An 18,241-nucleotide genomic window follows, 5' to 3' on the forward strand; every position below is an offset into this window, starting at 1 on the left:
TCCTAGGTTACTATGTAAACTTTTTTGTAACACATTGATGAATTATTGAAAATATTTTAAACACCATTTTATAAGTTTTCGTTATAGTTTTTCATCCATAAATTATTACGTGCAAAATAACATATTTACCCTTATATTTATTATAACTTTCTTATCTATAATATTAGGGGGTTGAGATCACAAAAAGAAATTAAACTCATGAGACAACAAAAAAGAAGAAGGAGAAGAAGATTTATACACTCAAATATTAAATTAAAAAGGTATGAAAAAGAAAAGATTTAAAAATATCAAATTGAGCCGTTTGAAAAACTAGTTGTTGTATATATGTAGCTTTGTAGTTTCTATCATGCTATTTCCTTTTAATCCCTCTTTCTTTCTATATTTTGCTTATTAAACTTTAATATATAACTTTCGTTCTTATACGGCCCTACTAATCTCTCTTTATGAAGCGTTAACGCCTCAATTAGCGCACTTATCGACACCTTCTCACGTGCAGACCACGTGCAGACTATTAATAATCTCCCACTCTACTAGTGGAAGCCGCTTTTTTTTTTTTCTACTTTCCTTTTCCGGGTTACCCAACTGGCCCCCCAACCTAGGACCAATCGCGTCGATTGGCTTCCTCCTCTTACCCATTCCATTTTTGCCACGTGTCCTACGTTCTTCTATAAATTACCCACTTCTCTTGGACGGCCACCTTCGTCTTTGTCCCTCACTTCCCTCTCCTTTCTCGAATGGCGCTACCCCGCGTCCCCGCGAAGCACAACGCCTCCGGTGATCACACCGCGCCTTCTTCCTCTTCCTCCTCCGACGACGACTCCGACTCCTTCCCCTCTCTCCCATCCCTGCAAACTCTAACCGTAATCCCAATCCCATCCTCTTCTTCTTCTTCTTCTTCTTCTTCCCTCACCTCCTCTTCCTACGCCGCCTCCTTCCTCCACCTCACCTCATTCAAACCCCACCTCCCCTCCTCCACCGCCGCCGCTGCCCTCGCCGCCTCCCCCTCCTCCCTCCTCCTCTACTCTGCCACACCCACCTCCCTCTCCATCTACGACCTCAATACCCAAACACCTCTCGAAGCCCTCCCCGCCGTTCCCCGCGCCGGCTCAGTCAAATCCCTCGTGATCCTCCCCTCCGGCGACGATCGGATCATCACCGCCCACCAGGATGGCCTCCTCCGCCTCTGGCGCCGCTCCCCCCGCTCCGGCCTCCACAGCCTGGCCGGAACCCTCCCTACCCTCTCCGACCGCCTCCGCCGCCTCCCCTTTCCGTCGAGCTACGTCCCCATCCGCCGCCACCACCGCCGCCTCTGGGTCTCCCACTTCGATGCGGTCTCAGCCATCGCCGCCAACGGCGGCCTCATCTACTCCGTCTCCTGGGACAAGACCCTCAAGATCTGGCGCTCCTCGGACCTCCGCTGCCTAGAATCCGTGACGGCGCACGACGACGCCGTCAACGCCGTCGCCGTCGCCCCAGATGGCACCGTCTACACCGGATCCGCCGACCGGCGGATCCGGGTCTGGGCACGTGCTGAAGGCTCCCCACGCCACGTGCTGGTCGCGACCCTCGATCGCCACCGTTCATCAGTAAACGCGCTAGCGATCAACGGCTCCGGCTCGATCCTCTATTCGGGGGCTAACGACCGTTCGATCCTGGTGTGGGAGAGGGAGGAGAGCGCCGACCACGTGGTAGTTGTGGGTTCCCTGCGGGGGCACCGGAAGGCGGTCCTGTGCCTCGCGTGCGTCAAAGACTTAGTCTTAAGCGGATCCAGCGATCGGACGGTCAGGATCTGGCGGAGAGGGAGGGAACGGAGGGATTACATGTGTCTCGGGGTGATGGATGGGCACGTGAGCGGGGTGAGGTCTATCGTCGCTGTTTGGATCTCACCTGAGAAGAAGAAGTCCCATAGCGACGAGGAGGTGCATAAGGTGTGTAGTGGGAGCTTGGATGGGGAGGTTAGGGTTTGGGAAGTTCGGGTTTCGGGTCTCAGGAGATCCGATTAAAGGTTATTTTTTTTTTTTTTTCCTTCCCAATTTAGCTTTATTACATAAAACCCCCATAATTTTTTTGTAATGTTTGTAAACCCCACGTCCTTTCCGTAGAATAGTTGATAGCATTTTACTGAAATAAAAAAACAAAATATACCAAAGAGGGTCTGCAACTGGGTGTTCTATGATGAGCAATTCCCCTCCTTTGTTGCATGGAGGTCCTGAGACCATGCAATTTAACCATGAACCCACTATGGGCCCCATGACTCACTTTGGGTTTTTAGGTTGATGCCGACTCGGCTAGCAGTTGGACAAGCTTAAGCTCTCCTTTATTTTAGGAATAACTTTTTTCTTTTAAATTTAAAATATAATCAATGACTAATTTACTCTTGATATATATATTTTATCAACCTATTTTATGCCAAATCAAAAAGTATTTATGATAATTTTATAAAAAATAATATATATTTTTCCAATAGCTCGATTTCAGAATACAAGTGAGCATAGAAATAATTGTAAGAATAACAAAGATAAATACCTATTTTAAAATTGACTTTATTCTTAAAGCAAACGGGAGCTTAAGCTTGTAAAATTTGGTCTAAACCTCTTTCGGAGGAGTTAAGTCACCTCATTGATCACTAACAGTAGATTCTGCTCCACGGATTTTTAATAAAAAAGAAATATAAAGGAAAAGATTATAAAGACTGTAAAGAAATTTGGTCTGATCCGAGTGCTGAATTATTTCATCCTGGAGGTTTATTATTCTGGGTGTTGAATAAGTTGATAGTTTGAAACTCTCCTTAGTTTTTGTTCCAATACAATATAAGGAGACACCTTGGAGGGTGAGTGGGAGACAGATTAATTATTTCAAAAGGAGGATGAATCCATTCATTATAAGCGAAATTGCTGTATGATATAAGAATAGAGTTAGAAAACAAAATCTCAAAAATGTAAACACTGAATATATATATATATATATAAATCAACTTATATAAATCACCCATCATCCAAATGGATGATTAATGCATACATGGGACCTCATATCCTTCTCCTTGTCAACCATATTGGATTTAAATCAAGCCCTTCTCTATCCTTGTTAGTCACCATGGTGTACTTAACACGTAAATTATTCAAGATTAAGTCAAAATAATAATACTAATAATAATAAGATCACACAATGTCTTGGTGTCACTTCTGCCAAAATTGTACGCATCTTAGGTGTAATTTGACCAGTTCCTATACTACATTTGGTAATGAGAAACGATTTGATCTTGAAATCCAAAATAGTACAGTTTATTGCCAATTGCCAATACGACAGCATACATACATACATACATATATATTAATGAGACAAATTGGCAGATATAATTAAATAGTTAGTGATTCAGAAATCCACGGAGAAGCATTTCCTCTGATGATTTTCTAATAACCCGAGAACATTAGGATAATGGTAGTCTCATAAAACCACTACCTAGATGTAGTTGGTTGCAATTAAGGAGTGGAAAATTAATATAAGAGTTAGGAATATATCGTAAGTTGTAGTAAATATATTAATTGGAGGAGTAAAGAATAGCTTTTAATTCCTACTTGTCTTCTTGCGTGGGTTTGTCTTTTGTCTATCTAGATTGGAGAACCAAGTCAGTGGCAATTAGGGTTAGTTTAAGTTTTTCTGATTGATTCCAAGTTGTTTGTCTTTTAAGTTAATTTAAACTTTAGAAGTAGAAGATGTTTTCGAGTTTTTTGTTTTTTAATTATTCATGAGCTCAAAGGCTAAATATAGACTAAACAAGACTAAACCTCTTTAAATACAATGGCATTTAGGTCTTACCGAACTTTTAATTATCTAGTCTAGGCTTCACGCTATATGCGTCACCGAATAATTGCTCCGAACTAAACGTCGCCGAGACCTGCTCCAAGCCATTGCGCTACTGAGCTGTTCCTCAACCTAATTACACTACCGAGCTAACAACTGAATCGAGCCAAGTCACCAAATCATCAAACAATTTATCCATAATATTGTTTAGAGTTGGAGTTGAACCTATGACCTCTTTGGTCACGGGAAGATACCTGCAACTCAGTAGAGTCGGTTGGTAAGATGTTTCAAAGTTTGAATCTTAATAGATGAGACTCATTTTAAAACAAGTTCATTTTGTATCTTTTCTTTATATCTTTCTGAGTACTTTAATCTTTAATCTTGTTAGACTTTCTTTTATCTTTCCAATTGCATCAACTAAACGAGGAAAAAGGACAAAACTCCTCCAAACAAGTAGTTGCTACGTTAGTTGGGCTGTGCTAAGAACGTGCTCTTAATTAAGTCAAAAACTAGCGGCTTAGGGCTGGAAACTGCTCTCCTTTCCTTGCATGGGATTTAGTTTTATAGATGAGGATGGTTCTTATAATATATAATTGTGGTTACACCTAAAATTAAACTATTTCTCTAAATTTTTATTTGTTTTAGTTTGTCTCTTCGTGTATTTGAGATATTTCATTTAACAATCATGTATTTAAAGAGAGGTACACGGTGATAAAGAGATTACAAATAAATATTTGAGGCTTGTATTAGTCTTAGGCTTTTATTTTAAGTTTGAAAGAATAAGACATAGCAAGTAAATTTAATGGAAAGAAAATGAGCAATTCTGACATTTTTCTATATCTATTCTAGCGGAAACAAAATCCGTCGGAGTTCGAATAGGAGGTAGAGTGATACAAATAAAAATTTAGGATCAAAGGTGGTTTGATTTAAAAACCATCACAGGGGTTACATTATAATTTAGTAGCATAACATATAATATACTAGATATCCTCTATGCAGATCAAGTGGAGATTCCTCTCCATTATTAGCTGCAACTTATTGTTTGTCAAATAGAATGGGAAATATAGTTGTCGGCAGTGTTGAAGTTAAGAGCTTTGACAAAGAAAACGATGGTTATGTTGTGTAATTAGGGTGGACACAAAAGAGCATGAGGATTATTATACAAATTATGGAGCTACGTACAGTGTATCTAAATGCAAATAAAAATTATATGAAAGCTTAACTTATAGTTTGCTGAGTGTGTATGCCTGCCTAATTTTACTTAAAATTTTTTGGCTAACAAAATAATTTCTAATATAATTACAATCTAATTTTCCATTTATTTTTACTTTAATGTACAAAAAATAAAGACCATAATGCTTTTGAGGCATGTTGAGTAAAATATAAGAGTCAAATAAGGAGGATTCATATGGTAGGAAAGAACAAGTTACATGCATAGTACTTTTGATACATTTGTAACTTTATATATATATATTTAGAAAGTATCAGTTCCAGATTGACATATGCACGTAGACCTACGTAAATTTTATATATAAACGCACGTCAAAGGCAATCAAAATATTGAGAAGTTCGAGTCAGTGCAAGTTGCCCAATTGCATGTACTATGCCTCCTTTTTCTTGAGCAATTAATGGAGAGGAGGATAAAGGCTTTGCTTTTCCAAGTCTCACTTTCTTTCCAAATGGCAAAACTGTCATAGTTGACTATGCACCCATGCAGTGTTTGTTATTTTTATAAAAAAAAATTAAGCAGTTAGAAATCAATAATTTTTTATCCACTACTCATATCAAAAATATCCCGTGATTTCGTTTTTATTATCTTTTGCTTCCCATCTTGTAGGTATTTATCATTCGATCTCTGCGTTTTACGTTTAAATCATCCAATATCTCAATATTAGTATTTTAACTTAAGGTATATATTACATTAGTTAAGTTAACTGTAAGTATAAAATGACTGAAGTGGCATCCCTATCTCTTCTTCCTCTCTCGTTCTCCCTCTCTGGTTTTCCTTGAGGGCTCCTCCATTGTTGATTAATATATGAGCAAAGGAGAAGAAATAAAAGAGGACGGAAGGAAGGACTAAATGGACTGGGTGACGACCTCAATGGCTTGATGGTGCTGCAGCACCACCGGAAATGACAAGTAGATGGATTCCCTCTTTCTCTAACAGTGTGATCGGGAGGAGGACAGAAAAGAAGAATTAGAGAGAGCGGTGGCTTAAATATGATGGAAAAAAATAATAATTGCATTTTAGTTCAAACCACAAAGGGGTTAGTAATTGCTTAAGTTGAGGGGTGAGACATAGCCAAGAGCAGTGAACCGCAACTTAGCATTGCCATTCTTCCTCATCCTAAGTTTACTAAGCCCTAACCCCCTGATCCACCAAACCCTAGTGGTGCTGTAAATGAAGGCGTTGCCATCAATGAGCAAAGGTGCTCAACCCATAGGCTAGAGTCTAGAGAAGTTTTTGGGGTCGAGGCTGTTATTCTCTCACATGCCCCAAGTAAAGAAGATGCGCTACAATAACAGAATGAAAGCGTTAATAGCAAATGTGGGGTTTGTCGTCCTTGTGGGCTCAACTATTCAAAGTCGCCAACTACTCATCGACTACCACTGAGTCGAGCACACCATATCACTCCATAATTATGCAGGCCTCTAAGTCTTATGTGCTTATGGATACCAAGAGAATCGCTAAAAGTTGAGCCAAATTGAGGTTTAGCTTAATTAGAAAATTTCATGGGCATCCTCCCCCTCTCACCTATCTCTTCCAAGTAATGACGAAACGCTAGAAATCGGCCAACACTCTTTAAGTAATAGACATGACATTTGGTTTTTTCACATTTAAGTTCTCTTTTGAACATGATATGATCAACATACTCTCGAGGGGTCCTTAGACCTTTCGAGGCATGGTTCTTAACCCTACCTTGGCGGCTAAACCTTCAATCCTTATTGTAGGAGATCCTCTTCGCTCTAGTTTGGGTTCAATTGACTGGGCTACCAAGGGAATATTGGTTGCAAGATCTTCTAGAGAAGACAACCTATCAACTTGGCAGATTGATAAAATTGATGGCTATACATTAGCAAGAACTTGGGAGAGTTTTGCCGAGCTTTGCATTGAGATTGATCTGTCCAAGCCCTTTAAGCAAACAATATTGGTCGGTCCCCCATGGAAACAACTCCACCGGTCAGTGGCATACAAAATTCTTCTTCCGTTTGCTTTCATTGTGTGAGAATAGGCCATCGGATAGCTGAATATCTTGACCCTATGGCGGCGGTCGACCCCATCACCTCTAAGACCCAGTCGGGAGCAGATGGTGCAGCGATGGTAGTGAAAACTATGGGGTTGGGGACGAATCAAATGGTGCCGGATAGTTTTGGCCCATGTAGTGATGGTCCTGATCTTGGGTTCTCGGGAACTCCTTACACTTTGTGTAATAATTGGCATGGTAAGGATAAAATTTTGGAAAGATTAGATCGAGTTTTTATCTCTTGTTTCATGACCCGTTGCTCTTAGTTTTCTACGGAACATTTATCTCGCATAGCTTCACAACATGCTCCTCTTCTTATAGCTTTTGACCTTTTACGAGTTTTAAGAAATCCCCCTTTAGATTTGAATATTTCTGGTTTGAAAAATGATAAGGTTCAGAACTTATTTTGGATATTTGGGAGCACACGATTGGTTAGCCGATCTCTCCCCTCTGTGCTTTCTATGACAAGTTTAACTTAACTTGATCCATAAGTTGGTCACTGAAACAGGACTTCACTGGGCCGTTTGGAGGGCTTTGGAGAGGTTGATGCCTTTGGCAATTGCAGGCAGCTCTATGTTAAATATCTTGTATCATAAGTGTTAGACTCTTCTTAGATAGCTTAATACTAAATGGCATAATAAATCTAGAATTAAATGGATCATGGATGGTGATGATAACACTAAATTCTTTCATTTATCAACTAATATTCGTTGACAAAGGAATATTATCAATCTATTAGCGCTAATGATGATATTGTTGTCACTAGTAGTAAGGATATTCATGAGGCTTTCACTAATTTCTATAAAAATCTTTGTAATGAGGACGTCAGGGACATATCTCTAGATCATTGGCCAAATATGTCATCTATCGATTTTAATTGCGACGATAAACTTCTCAAGCAATTCTCAACTGCAGAGGTTGAGAAAGCCTTCTGGTCCATACCGACCGACAAGGCTCCTGGACTTGATAGTTTTCACGCTAACTTTTATTATAATTATTGAAACATTGTAAGTCCTGATCTTGTTAGTTTGCTTAATTTTTTTCAAGATTGCTATGATTTGTCGGCCGAGTGGGATATTACTTACGTGACTTTTATTCCTAAATCTGAAAATCCAGTCAAGGTTGTAAGGTTGTAGATTACAGGCCTATTTCCCTCTCCAATGTGAACTATAGTATTTTGGCTAAACTTTTAGCCAAAAAAATTAAGCCTAGTTTGCTTGGGATTATTAGTTTTTAGCAATCAGCCTTTGTGGATGCAACATATTCATGAGAATATTTCGGTAGCACATGAGATAACAAATTTCATTGATTCATCTACTTGTGAAGATAATTACATTATAATTAAAATTGATTTAAAAAAGGCCTATGATGGAGTATATTAGGAGGCTATCTCTAAGTCAATAGTTTTAATGGGATTTTCGGATAGATTTGTGAGATTGATTATGCTTTGTGTTTCTTTGCCTACTTTTTATGTTAATTAATGGTTGTGATTCTACTTGCTTCAAAAGGGAAAGGGGGATTCGGTAGGGGATTCAGCGGGGGATTCAGCAAGAGGATCTCCTATCTCCTTACCACTTTATCATGGTTGTTGAGATATCTACGTGTTTACTTAAGAAAACAATTACTATTGGAGATATTAAGCCTCTGTCTGTCTAATAATGGGAAGGTTATTGTTAGCCATCTAATATATGCTGATGACCTCCTTCTGGTTATCAAGGCTTGTTCTATTTCTTGTTGGAATTTGGTATCTACTTTTGGGTATTGGAAAAGGTCCACTCTTACTCAAGTTGGTTGGGTTACTTTAATTAACTCTGTTTTGAATACCATGCTTGTTTAGTTGATGTCTTCAACTTGGACTCCTCTTGCGGTTGTTGACCGCATCGCCAAAGTCTCGAGAAGCTTTCTCTAGGAAAAAATGGTTAATGAAAAAGGGGTTAATGAAAAAGGATTTCATATGGTTAGTTGGGACCAGGCCACCTAGCCGAAGGCATTTGTGGGCTAACATGGTCAAGGCCAAGTGTGGCCTCCTGCACACTTGGTACCAAAAAAGGCTGAGGCGTTGGCCCTCTAATTGGCACCTCTTCAACACCACCTTGATTGAGGTCAAAGGGGAGCTAATTAAGCTCATTTGGAATGGAAGAGAAACCAATATGTGACGGGATCCGTGGATATCTTCGATCCGTATTGATCAATGGCCTACTTTAGTTAATATAGATTATTTGATGAGCTTAACTAAAGTTGCTGATTTGATCATTAATTTTGGGTGGGATCTTGAGCTCATCAACCAGTGTTTTGGGCCATTGCTGGCTACAAACATTATTAAACATCAATATTCTTATGCATGAAAGAAAAGATCTATGGATTTGGAGACAGCACCCCTTGAGTATTATGACCTATAGGTTGGTGTATGCTTACCTCAATAACCCAAGGGATCATAGGGGCTCATGGAAAGGCTGGAAGGGCATCTGGGCCCTTAATATCTCTCCTAAATTAAAATCTTCATTTGGAAGCTTTGCTGGGGAAAGCTACCAACCAAAAACTTTCTCCAAGGCATTGGCCTCTCCTTAGACAACTTGTGCCTAGTCTGTTTGCCTTCCAACGATAGAATTACTCACTTGTTCCTTCACTTTAAGGTTGCAAGTACCTTATGGGATTTTGTTAAAATGTTTCCTTTAGTTTTTGGGATAGCTGGGACCAAGGTACTTAGCTCTTTGGGATTTTGTTAAAATCTTCCTTTCGTTTGGTTTTATTCTTTGAGAATTGGCCATCGCATAGCTAAATGTCCTGACCCTATGGTGGTGGCTGACCCATTGCCTCTACGACCCAATCGAGAGGAGATGGTGCAGTGATGGTAGTGAAAACTATGGGGTTGGGGACGAATCAAAGGTGCCGGATATTTTTGGCCCATGGAGCAATGGTCCTGATCTTGGGTTCTTAGGAACTCCTTACACTTGGTGTAATAATCGGCATGGTAAGGATATAATTTTGGAAAGATTAGATCAAATTTTTATCTCTCGTCTCATGACTCGTTACTCTTAGTTTTCTATGGAACATTTATCTCGCATAGCTTCATATCATGCTCATTTTCTTATAGCTTTTGGCCTTTTATGAGTTTTAAGAAATCTCCCTTTAGATTTGAATCCTTCTAGTTTGAATATGATGAGGTTTCAGAACTTATTTTGGATATTTACGAGCACATGATTGGTCAGTTGATCTCTCCCTTCTATGCTTTCTATGACAAGCTTAACTTAACTTGATCCATAAGTTGGTCACTAGAATAAGATATTAAGGGCCAAAATGCCCTTCCAGCCTTTCCAAAAGCCCCTATGATCCCTCAGGTTATTTAGGTAAGCATATACCGACCTATAGGTCATGATACTCGAGGGGTGCTATCTCCAAATCCACAGATCTTTTCTATCATGCATAGGAATATTGATGTTTAATAATGTTTGCAGCCAGCAATGACCCAAAACACTAGTTGATGAGCTCAAAATCCCACCCAAAATTGATGATCAAATCAACAACTTTAGTTAAGCTCGTCCAATAATCTATATTGAATAAAGTTGGCTATTAATCAATAGGGATCAAAGATATCCACGGATCCCACCACACATTGGTATCTCTCCCATTCTGAATGAGGTTAATTAGCTCCCCTTTTACTTCAGTCAAGGCAGTGTTGAAGAGGCGCAAATTAGAGGGCTAATGCCTTAGTTTTTTTTGGTACCAAGTGTGCAGAAGGCCACACTTAGCCTTGACCATATTAGCCTACAAACCCCCCCACCCCCCTCTCACATTTTTGGCAATTTGGCAATAAGGGAAATGTGAATAAGGCGCAAGTTCTTGATCCCAAGGCTGCCGTCAGCCTTCGACTAGGTGGTCTGGTCTCAACTAACCATATGAAATCCTTTTTTATTAACCCCTTTTTTCTAGAGAAAGCTTCTCGAGATTTTGGCGATGCGGTCAACAACCGCAAAAGGAGTCTAAGTTGAAGACATGAACTAAATAAGTATGGTATTCAAAACAGAGTTAATTAGAGTAATCCAATTAACTTGAGTAAGAGTGGACCTTTTCCAATAACTAAAAAGTAGACACAAAATTCAAACAAGAAATAGAACAAGCCTTGATAACCAGAAGGAGGTCATCAACATACATTAGATGGCTAACTCCCATTAATAGACAGAGGCTTAATATCTCCAATAGTAATTGCTTTCTTAAGTAAACATATAAATATCTCAGCAACCATGATAAAGTGGTAAGGAGAGAGGATATCCTCTTGCTGAATCCCCCAAATCCCCTTTTCCCCTTTGAAGCAAGTAGAATGACAACCATTAATTAACACAAAAAAATAGGCAAGGAAACACAAGTCATAATCCATCTCATAAATCTATTCGAAAATCCCATCAAAACTATTGATTTAGAGATAGCCTCCTAATATACTCCATCATAGGCCATTTTTAAATCAATTTTAATTATAATGTAATTATCTTCACAAGTAGAGGAATCAATGAAATATGCTATCTCATGTGCTACCGAAATATTCTCATGAATATGCTGCCATTCACAAAGGCTGATTGCTCAAAACTAATAATCCTAAGCAAACTAGGCTTAATTTTTTTAGCTAAAAGTTTAGCCAAAATATGGTAGTTCACATTACAGAGAGAAATAGGCTTGTAATTAACAATCTTGACTAGATTTTCAGATTTAGGAATGAAAGTGAAGTAAGTATTATCCCACTCGGTCGACAAAGCATAGCAATTTTGAAAAAAAAAAATTAAGCGAACTAACAAGATCAGGACTTACAGTGTTCCAATAATTACGATAAAAGTTAGCGTGAAACTATCAAGTCCAGGAGCCTTATCGGTCGGTATGGACCACAAGGCTTTCTCAACCTCTACAGTCGAGAACTGCCTGAGAAGTTCATCATTGCAATTAAAATCGATAGACTGCATCTCTGGCCAATGATCTAGAGATAGGTTGTCCCTGACGTCCTCATTACAAAGATTTTTTATACAAATTAGTGAAAGCCTCATGAATATCCTTCTAATTCTAGATTTATTATGCCATTTAGTATTAAGTTGTCTAAGAAGAGTCTAACACTTAAGATACAAGATATTTAACATAGAGTTGCCCACAATTACCAAAGGCATTGGCCTCTTCAAGCCCTCCAGACGGCCCAGTGAAGTCTAAATTAAAATCTTCATCTGGAAGCTTTGTTGGGGAAAGCTACCAACCAAAAACTTTCTCCGAGTCATTGGCCTCTCCTTAGACAACTTGTGCCTAGTCTGCTTGCTTTCCAACGATAGTATTACTCACATATTCTTTCACTGTAAGGTTGCAAGTACCTTATGGGATTTTGTTAAAACATTTCCTTTAGTTTTTGAGATAGCTGGGACCAAGGTACTTAGCTCTTTGAAAGTGATGGCTTGATGGAAAAGCCTAAGGCTTGGCTTCTGGCTTTGATTGCTGTCCTTCATTGGCAGCTATAGAAATATCGTAATAGCGTGACCTATAATAATGTTAAGGAAAACTTAGAAAAAGTTTGGACTTGTGCTTTGATTCTTACCGATGATTATGTTGAGAACATATTTATCGGACATATGAAACCCGCCTTCGTTGGAACTCTGATTCAGTGGGAACCTCCACCACTAGGTTGGTGTAAGGTTAACGTTGATAATTCTTTTAAGAATCAATCAAAGCTCGGAGGGGTGGGCTTCATAGCCCGACTTCCTAATTGTGCTCCTTTTCTAGCAGGGGTTAGATGTGGCATTTATAACTCGACGTTGTATGCGGAAATTGTGGCAGTTAAAGAAGCATCGTTGAGTCTCACGAACCAACGATTCACTAATATTTTGGTGGAATTAGTTTTCTAGATCTTGGTACACATGATGAATGGAAGCTAATAGGCATCTTGGGCAGTGGAGTCCATAGTGGATAACATCATTAACTTAACTGACAATTTTGAAAATTATAAAGTTAATCACATTTTTAGAGAAGCTAATCACACTACTGATCAGCTTGCAAATTGGGGTAGATCATTAGAATATGGATGTACCTAGGATGGGGGATTTCCCTTCTATGCTTCTTCAGTTTTTTGGGCTTCGACGCTAAAGGAGCTTATTATACTCGAGGAAGTTTGTTTATAATTTTTTTTTTCTTAAAAACAAAGTGCTTAATTTAAAAATGTAGAAGGATTTTATGAAATTGAGCCAAATCACAGAAGATAAAATGCAATAAACCCTTAAAAGTAACTCAAGTTGTTTATGAGATAATAAAAGTAAAATAGTAAGATTAAGTGATAAATATGTATATAATAATGCGTGAATAGTAATAAGGAAAAAATCAAAGGTGTCTATATATATATATATATATATATATATATATTAACCAGTAACCACCGACCAAATAGCTCCTCTCCTTTATTGTTTTCCTCTTGTTTCCCTCTTTGAGAAGCCACAACCATGCATGGGATGCAACTGTCAGTTCACCTTAAATAAACCTAATTGCATTATAATAACCATTAACTTTAGCAATATTACAATAAGAGGAAGAGGATACCGATCTTTTCCACTCTCTATTACCTCCAAAAACTATGAGGTCATAGGACCATGCAGCGTGCACTGAGTTGTTCTTTTTATATTCCTTTTAGCACTTATCATATGAATTTTCTAAGTTCATCATGATATTACGAGCGTGACTAATTACGTAGAAGTTTGGCCAGCATTTGCAGTGTCTCGATCAAGGCAACTGTCTGTGAAGGATAAGGCTACGTGATTATGCTTTGCGGTTCTTGAAAGGGACTTTTAAACTACCCCCTTTTTCTTTCCTGGGGCAAATTCCAGTTTGCCGTATATGGTTTAGTTTAGTTTTAACTTACCATTTTGTATTCTGTATGTTAAACTTAAGCATTTAATCCGTCGTGATGCAAAATAAATTATAACTGTTATATTGCTAATTAGGGTAGTTTTGTGACGATCAACGGTCGAGGACTTGTAGTTGTGTTTATTCAAATTGTAATTTTATCACTTGGAGCTTTAAAAAAGAAAGTTGCTCTGTAACCTTTGTTGGTTTTAATCCTTGATGTGTGGGTGAGCTTGGAATATTTCTTTGTCATCCAACTAGTCTTTGTTATGACAATATCAGCATTACCTACTAAGTAGTTTATCTCATTCTTCGTAGGCACACAAAGCATGCATAATTAGTATATATACTCATTAATATGATTATTAGCTAAGTATAATGAGTATAATTATTAATAGTAATTATAAACATTTGCATGTCAATATACCTATAACTTATATATATTTATTAGATCGATACATATATAACTTTATTAATTATAATTAGGTTATGTATTTATACATATTTACTAATATTCATAATATATATATATATATAATCATAAAATTAACTATAATTAGAATTTGTCTAAAGTGAGAATATTAGTTTTTCTGTCAAACTTAACCGAGCAAGCCCAAATAACATCTAAAACAGACTCCGTGACCCAAATTCCCTCCCTTTCTTATTCTTTTGGACAAAAATACATTTTCCCTCTTATATAAATCTTTCTTTCTTTTTAAAGAATACTCACACATTCTCCCATTTTTTCTCTTACTTTCCTACTATGGCCTCTTCCCAACCTCAAAAAGCCTAGCTACGAAGAAGACGAAGACGGGTTAGACAAAATCTTGATATGAAGAACTCATTTGTCTTGCCTAATAAATACGAGAGGGTATTTTAGTCATTTGATAATGCTAGGTTAAGCTTGATAGAAAAACTAATGATCTTATTTTAGTCATAAGTATAGAGACGGCTTTAGACATTTTCAAGTATAAGAGATAAAATGATTTTTGGCATAAGCATAAGGGGCAAAATGTATTTAACCCTATCAAAAGAGAACTATTTTTATCCTTATTTCCTAACTAGCATTTTATAATAATAATAAATTTATAGTATCAAAATTATATCTACAATATAGATATAGTTATTTAATAAAAGTAAAATAAATAATTCTAAACTTAATAAACCATCATATTTTACACCAATAGATTTTAATTGGATAAATAGCTAACTTATACAACTTAAATACTTTTAGATCTCGAATCTCTTATTCTAGACCCCATGGTCTCTACTAGCAATAAGTTGATATTTGGTTGATGGATGTGAAAAATACATATTTTATATCTTTAGAATAGATGATGAGTAGTCTTACTTCCTAGACAGCATCTATTTTGGACTGATCCACACTGATCCCTTCTTGTGATACTACATGTCCTAGGAAGACCACCTGATCTAGCCAGAACTCACATTTTAAAAATTTGGCAAATAACTTCTTTTCTCTCAAGATCTAGAGAATTAACCTCAAGTGATACTCATGTTCTTCCTCACTAGTTGAATATATTAGTATATCATCAATGAAAACTATTAAAAACTTATCCAAATAAGGTTGGAAAACTCTATTCATCAGATCCATGAAGATAGCTGGAGCATTGGTCAATTCAAATGGCATGACCAAAAACTCATAATGTCCATATCTAGTACGAAAGACAATTTTAGAAATATCCTCCTCATATACTTTTAGCTGATGGTAACTAGTCCTCAAGTCTATTTTAGAGAATACTCTAACTCCTCTTAACTGGTCAAACAAATCATCAATGTGAGGTAGAGGATATTTATTCTTTATTGTCACTTGGTTCAGTTGTCTATAGTCTATACACAACCTAAGTGTTCCATCCTTCTTCTTAACAAATAGAACAGGCGCACCCCAAGGTTAGACACTAGGTCTTATAAAGCCTTTCCGTAGTAGTTCTTCTAACTGTACCTTAAGTTCTTTCAATTCTATTGGTGCCATTCTATAGGGAGCTTTAGAAATAGGTGAAGTATCAGGAGCTAAATCAATTGAAAAGTTTACTTCCCTATCCGGGGGTAATCCGGGGAGATCATCTGGAAAAACATCAGGAAACTCTCTAACAACTCGGACATCTTCTAATTTGATCTTTTTATCAGTATCTCCTGACAGGCTAGTTAAGACACTTGTGCATCCATTCTCTAATAATCTGCAAGCTTCAAATGCGGAGATTATCTCTATAGGGTTGTTGGATTTATTGCCCTTAATTCTATATTCTGCCCCATCAGCTAAATTCATCACAATTTCCTTTCTATAACAATCAATGTTGGCATGATATGCAGCTAACCAATCCATCCCCAAGATAACATCAAAATCTGTCAGCTCTAGTGGCAAAAGATCTACCTTGAACTCCCTATCTCCAAAGCTAACTATGCAAGATTTATAAGAAGAATCAATAACAGCTGTCTCTCCTACTGGTGTGGCAATCAACAGAATATCCTCTAAAGGTTCCATTAGTATATCGACATGGCAAGCAACAGAACTTGAAATAAAGGAATGTGTGGCACCCGGAGCAAATAAAACTCTTGCTGTATGAGAAAATAAATTCAGAGTACCTGTGGCCACATCATTAGATGCCAAAGCGTCTTGCTCTGTCATCGCGAAGATCCGACCATTCCTAGACTTTCGCCCAGGCTGAGAGGGTCCAGCCACTCCAGTTCCCCTGCCTCGTACAGCAGTAGTTGAGGCCCCAAAAGGAGCAGCACCTGAAGATACCCCAGTGGCAGGGATGAAAGTGGAGGCGACCCGAGGACAATTACGATGCATATGACCCGGCTGTCCACACCCGAAGCATAAGAAAGGTTTGCGACACTCACGAAGCTGATGGCCAAACTTGCCACATCCATAACAAGGCCAACAATGCCCTAAAGATCCCCTAGCCATCCCACCTCCTCTACCACCGGATGATGGCCCAGTCACACTAATCTGTTATACTACTTGGCTGAGTTCCCCAGATCCTCGTGAATCAGATCGATTAATAGATGAACCAGCACTATAACTCCCCCGATAAGGATGATAGGAAGGGCGACGCTGTGACTATGAAGATGGTAAGCTTTGGCTAGCAAAAAGAGCTCTAGAACTCCCGCCTCGCCCAGACTGTGTCCTAGATCTCTAAGCATCCATAGCCCTCTTTTCCTGAATCACCCTCTCATAGCCTTCTCTACTGTATTATCATAAGGAATGAGGCCTGTTGCCTCCAAGCTCTGACGTATAGCATAATTTAGCCCATGTTTGAAACGTCGAGCTCTAGCTGCTTCATTTGGAACTTGATGGGGGCATAAAACGGGCTAAAGCATTAAATTTAGCCTCATATTCTACCACCGTCATAGGACCCTAACGTAAATGTAGAAATTCTTCTTCCATCTTTTCTTTCCTCCAGGCTGGAAAATGCTTTTGATCAAAGGCATCAAGAAATAACTCCCAAGTGATGACTGTGTCCCCTATCCTTGATTTTATCAGTCTCTCTGTGGCTTTCCACCATTGTTCTGCCTCACCTCTAAGCATAAAGGCAGCAAAGGCTACCTTTTGCTGATCATTACATCCTAGAGTATCCAATATTTTCTCTATGTCTGATAACCATCCACTAGCCTCCAGTGGATCAACACCTCCACTGTAAATCGGGGTTCAACTGCATAAACTTCTTTAAGGTGATGCCCACTGCAGGAGGTGGCTCAGAACTCTCTACTGATATGCTAGCTCCTCTACCTCGAAGGATTTCCTCAATAAGTCTTTCTTGACTGTCCAGGAGGCACGTAATAGGATCACGCTCCTCTATAGATAGAGGAACTTTTGGGGTCTCAGTAAGGGCCTCAGTTGTGGAGGTCACCTTAGATTGTGAACCTCTACAACAGGGTGGCATCTTTCTGCAAAAATAGTCAAATTCATCAACTGATTAGTGATCAAGTAAAATTCTAAAATTTATCTCTTGCGTAACCCTAAGACCACAGCATTTCCCTAGACTCTAGGTGACAATGTACAAAATCTCTTGATGATATGCCGGATACTTAACAAACCTAGGCTCTGATACCACTCTATAATGTAACACCCAAACCCTAAACACGTGCATGGCACGAGCCCACACGGCACGTGTGTGGCACCTGACCATTTGGTTAGTTACTGAGAATCAAATAAACTTGTAGCAAATAATTTTATCAACAACATCTAAACTAAGAATAACTCAAGTCTAACTGTCAACAGTACACAGATAACCCTACTTGGGCCCCATACAGGCCACAATACATCATCAAGAGCTTTTCACAACTACATATACACAACACTGGTATATACATAA

General features: G+C 38.5%; 2 protein-coding genes across 2 annotated transcripts; one reads left to right on the forward strand and one right to left on the reverse strand.

Moving 5' to 3' along the window:
- The first annotated feature begins 715 nt into the window (after nucleotides 1–715).
- Nucleotides 716–2,338, forward strand: LOC140762874 (uncharacterized). Its single transcript, XM_073100854.1, has one exon. It carries the CDS (start codon nucleotides 735–737, stop codon nucleotides 2,001–2,003), a length of 1,269 nt encoding a protein of 422 aa, XP_072956955.1. The 5' UTR covers nucleotides 716–734; the 3' UTR covers nucleotides 2,004–2,338.
- Nucleotides 2,339–15,813: 13,475 nt separating this feature from the next.
- LOC140759939 (uncharacterized) lies at nucleotides 15,814–16,833 on the reverse strand. Its single transcript, XM_073096656.1, has one exon. It carries the CDS (start codon nucleotides 16,831–16,833, stop codon nucleotides 15,814–15,816), a length of 1,020 nt encoding a protein of 339 aa, XP_072952757.1.
- Nucleotides 16,834–18,241: the final 1,408 nt, after the last annotated feature.

Source organism: Typha angustifolia, chromosome 1 (assembly GCF_048772165.1).
Source record: "Typha angustifolia cultivar Huaian chromosome 1, ASM4877216v1, whole genome shotgun sequence".
Lineage (NCBI taxonomy): Eukaryota > Viridiplantae > Streptophyta > Magnoliopsida > Poales > Typhaceae > Typha > Typha angustifolia.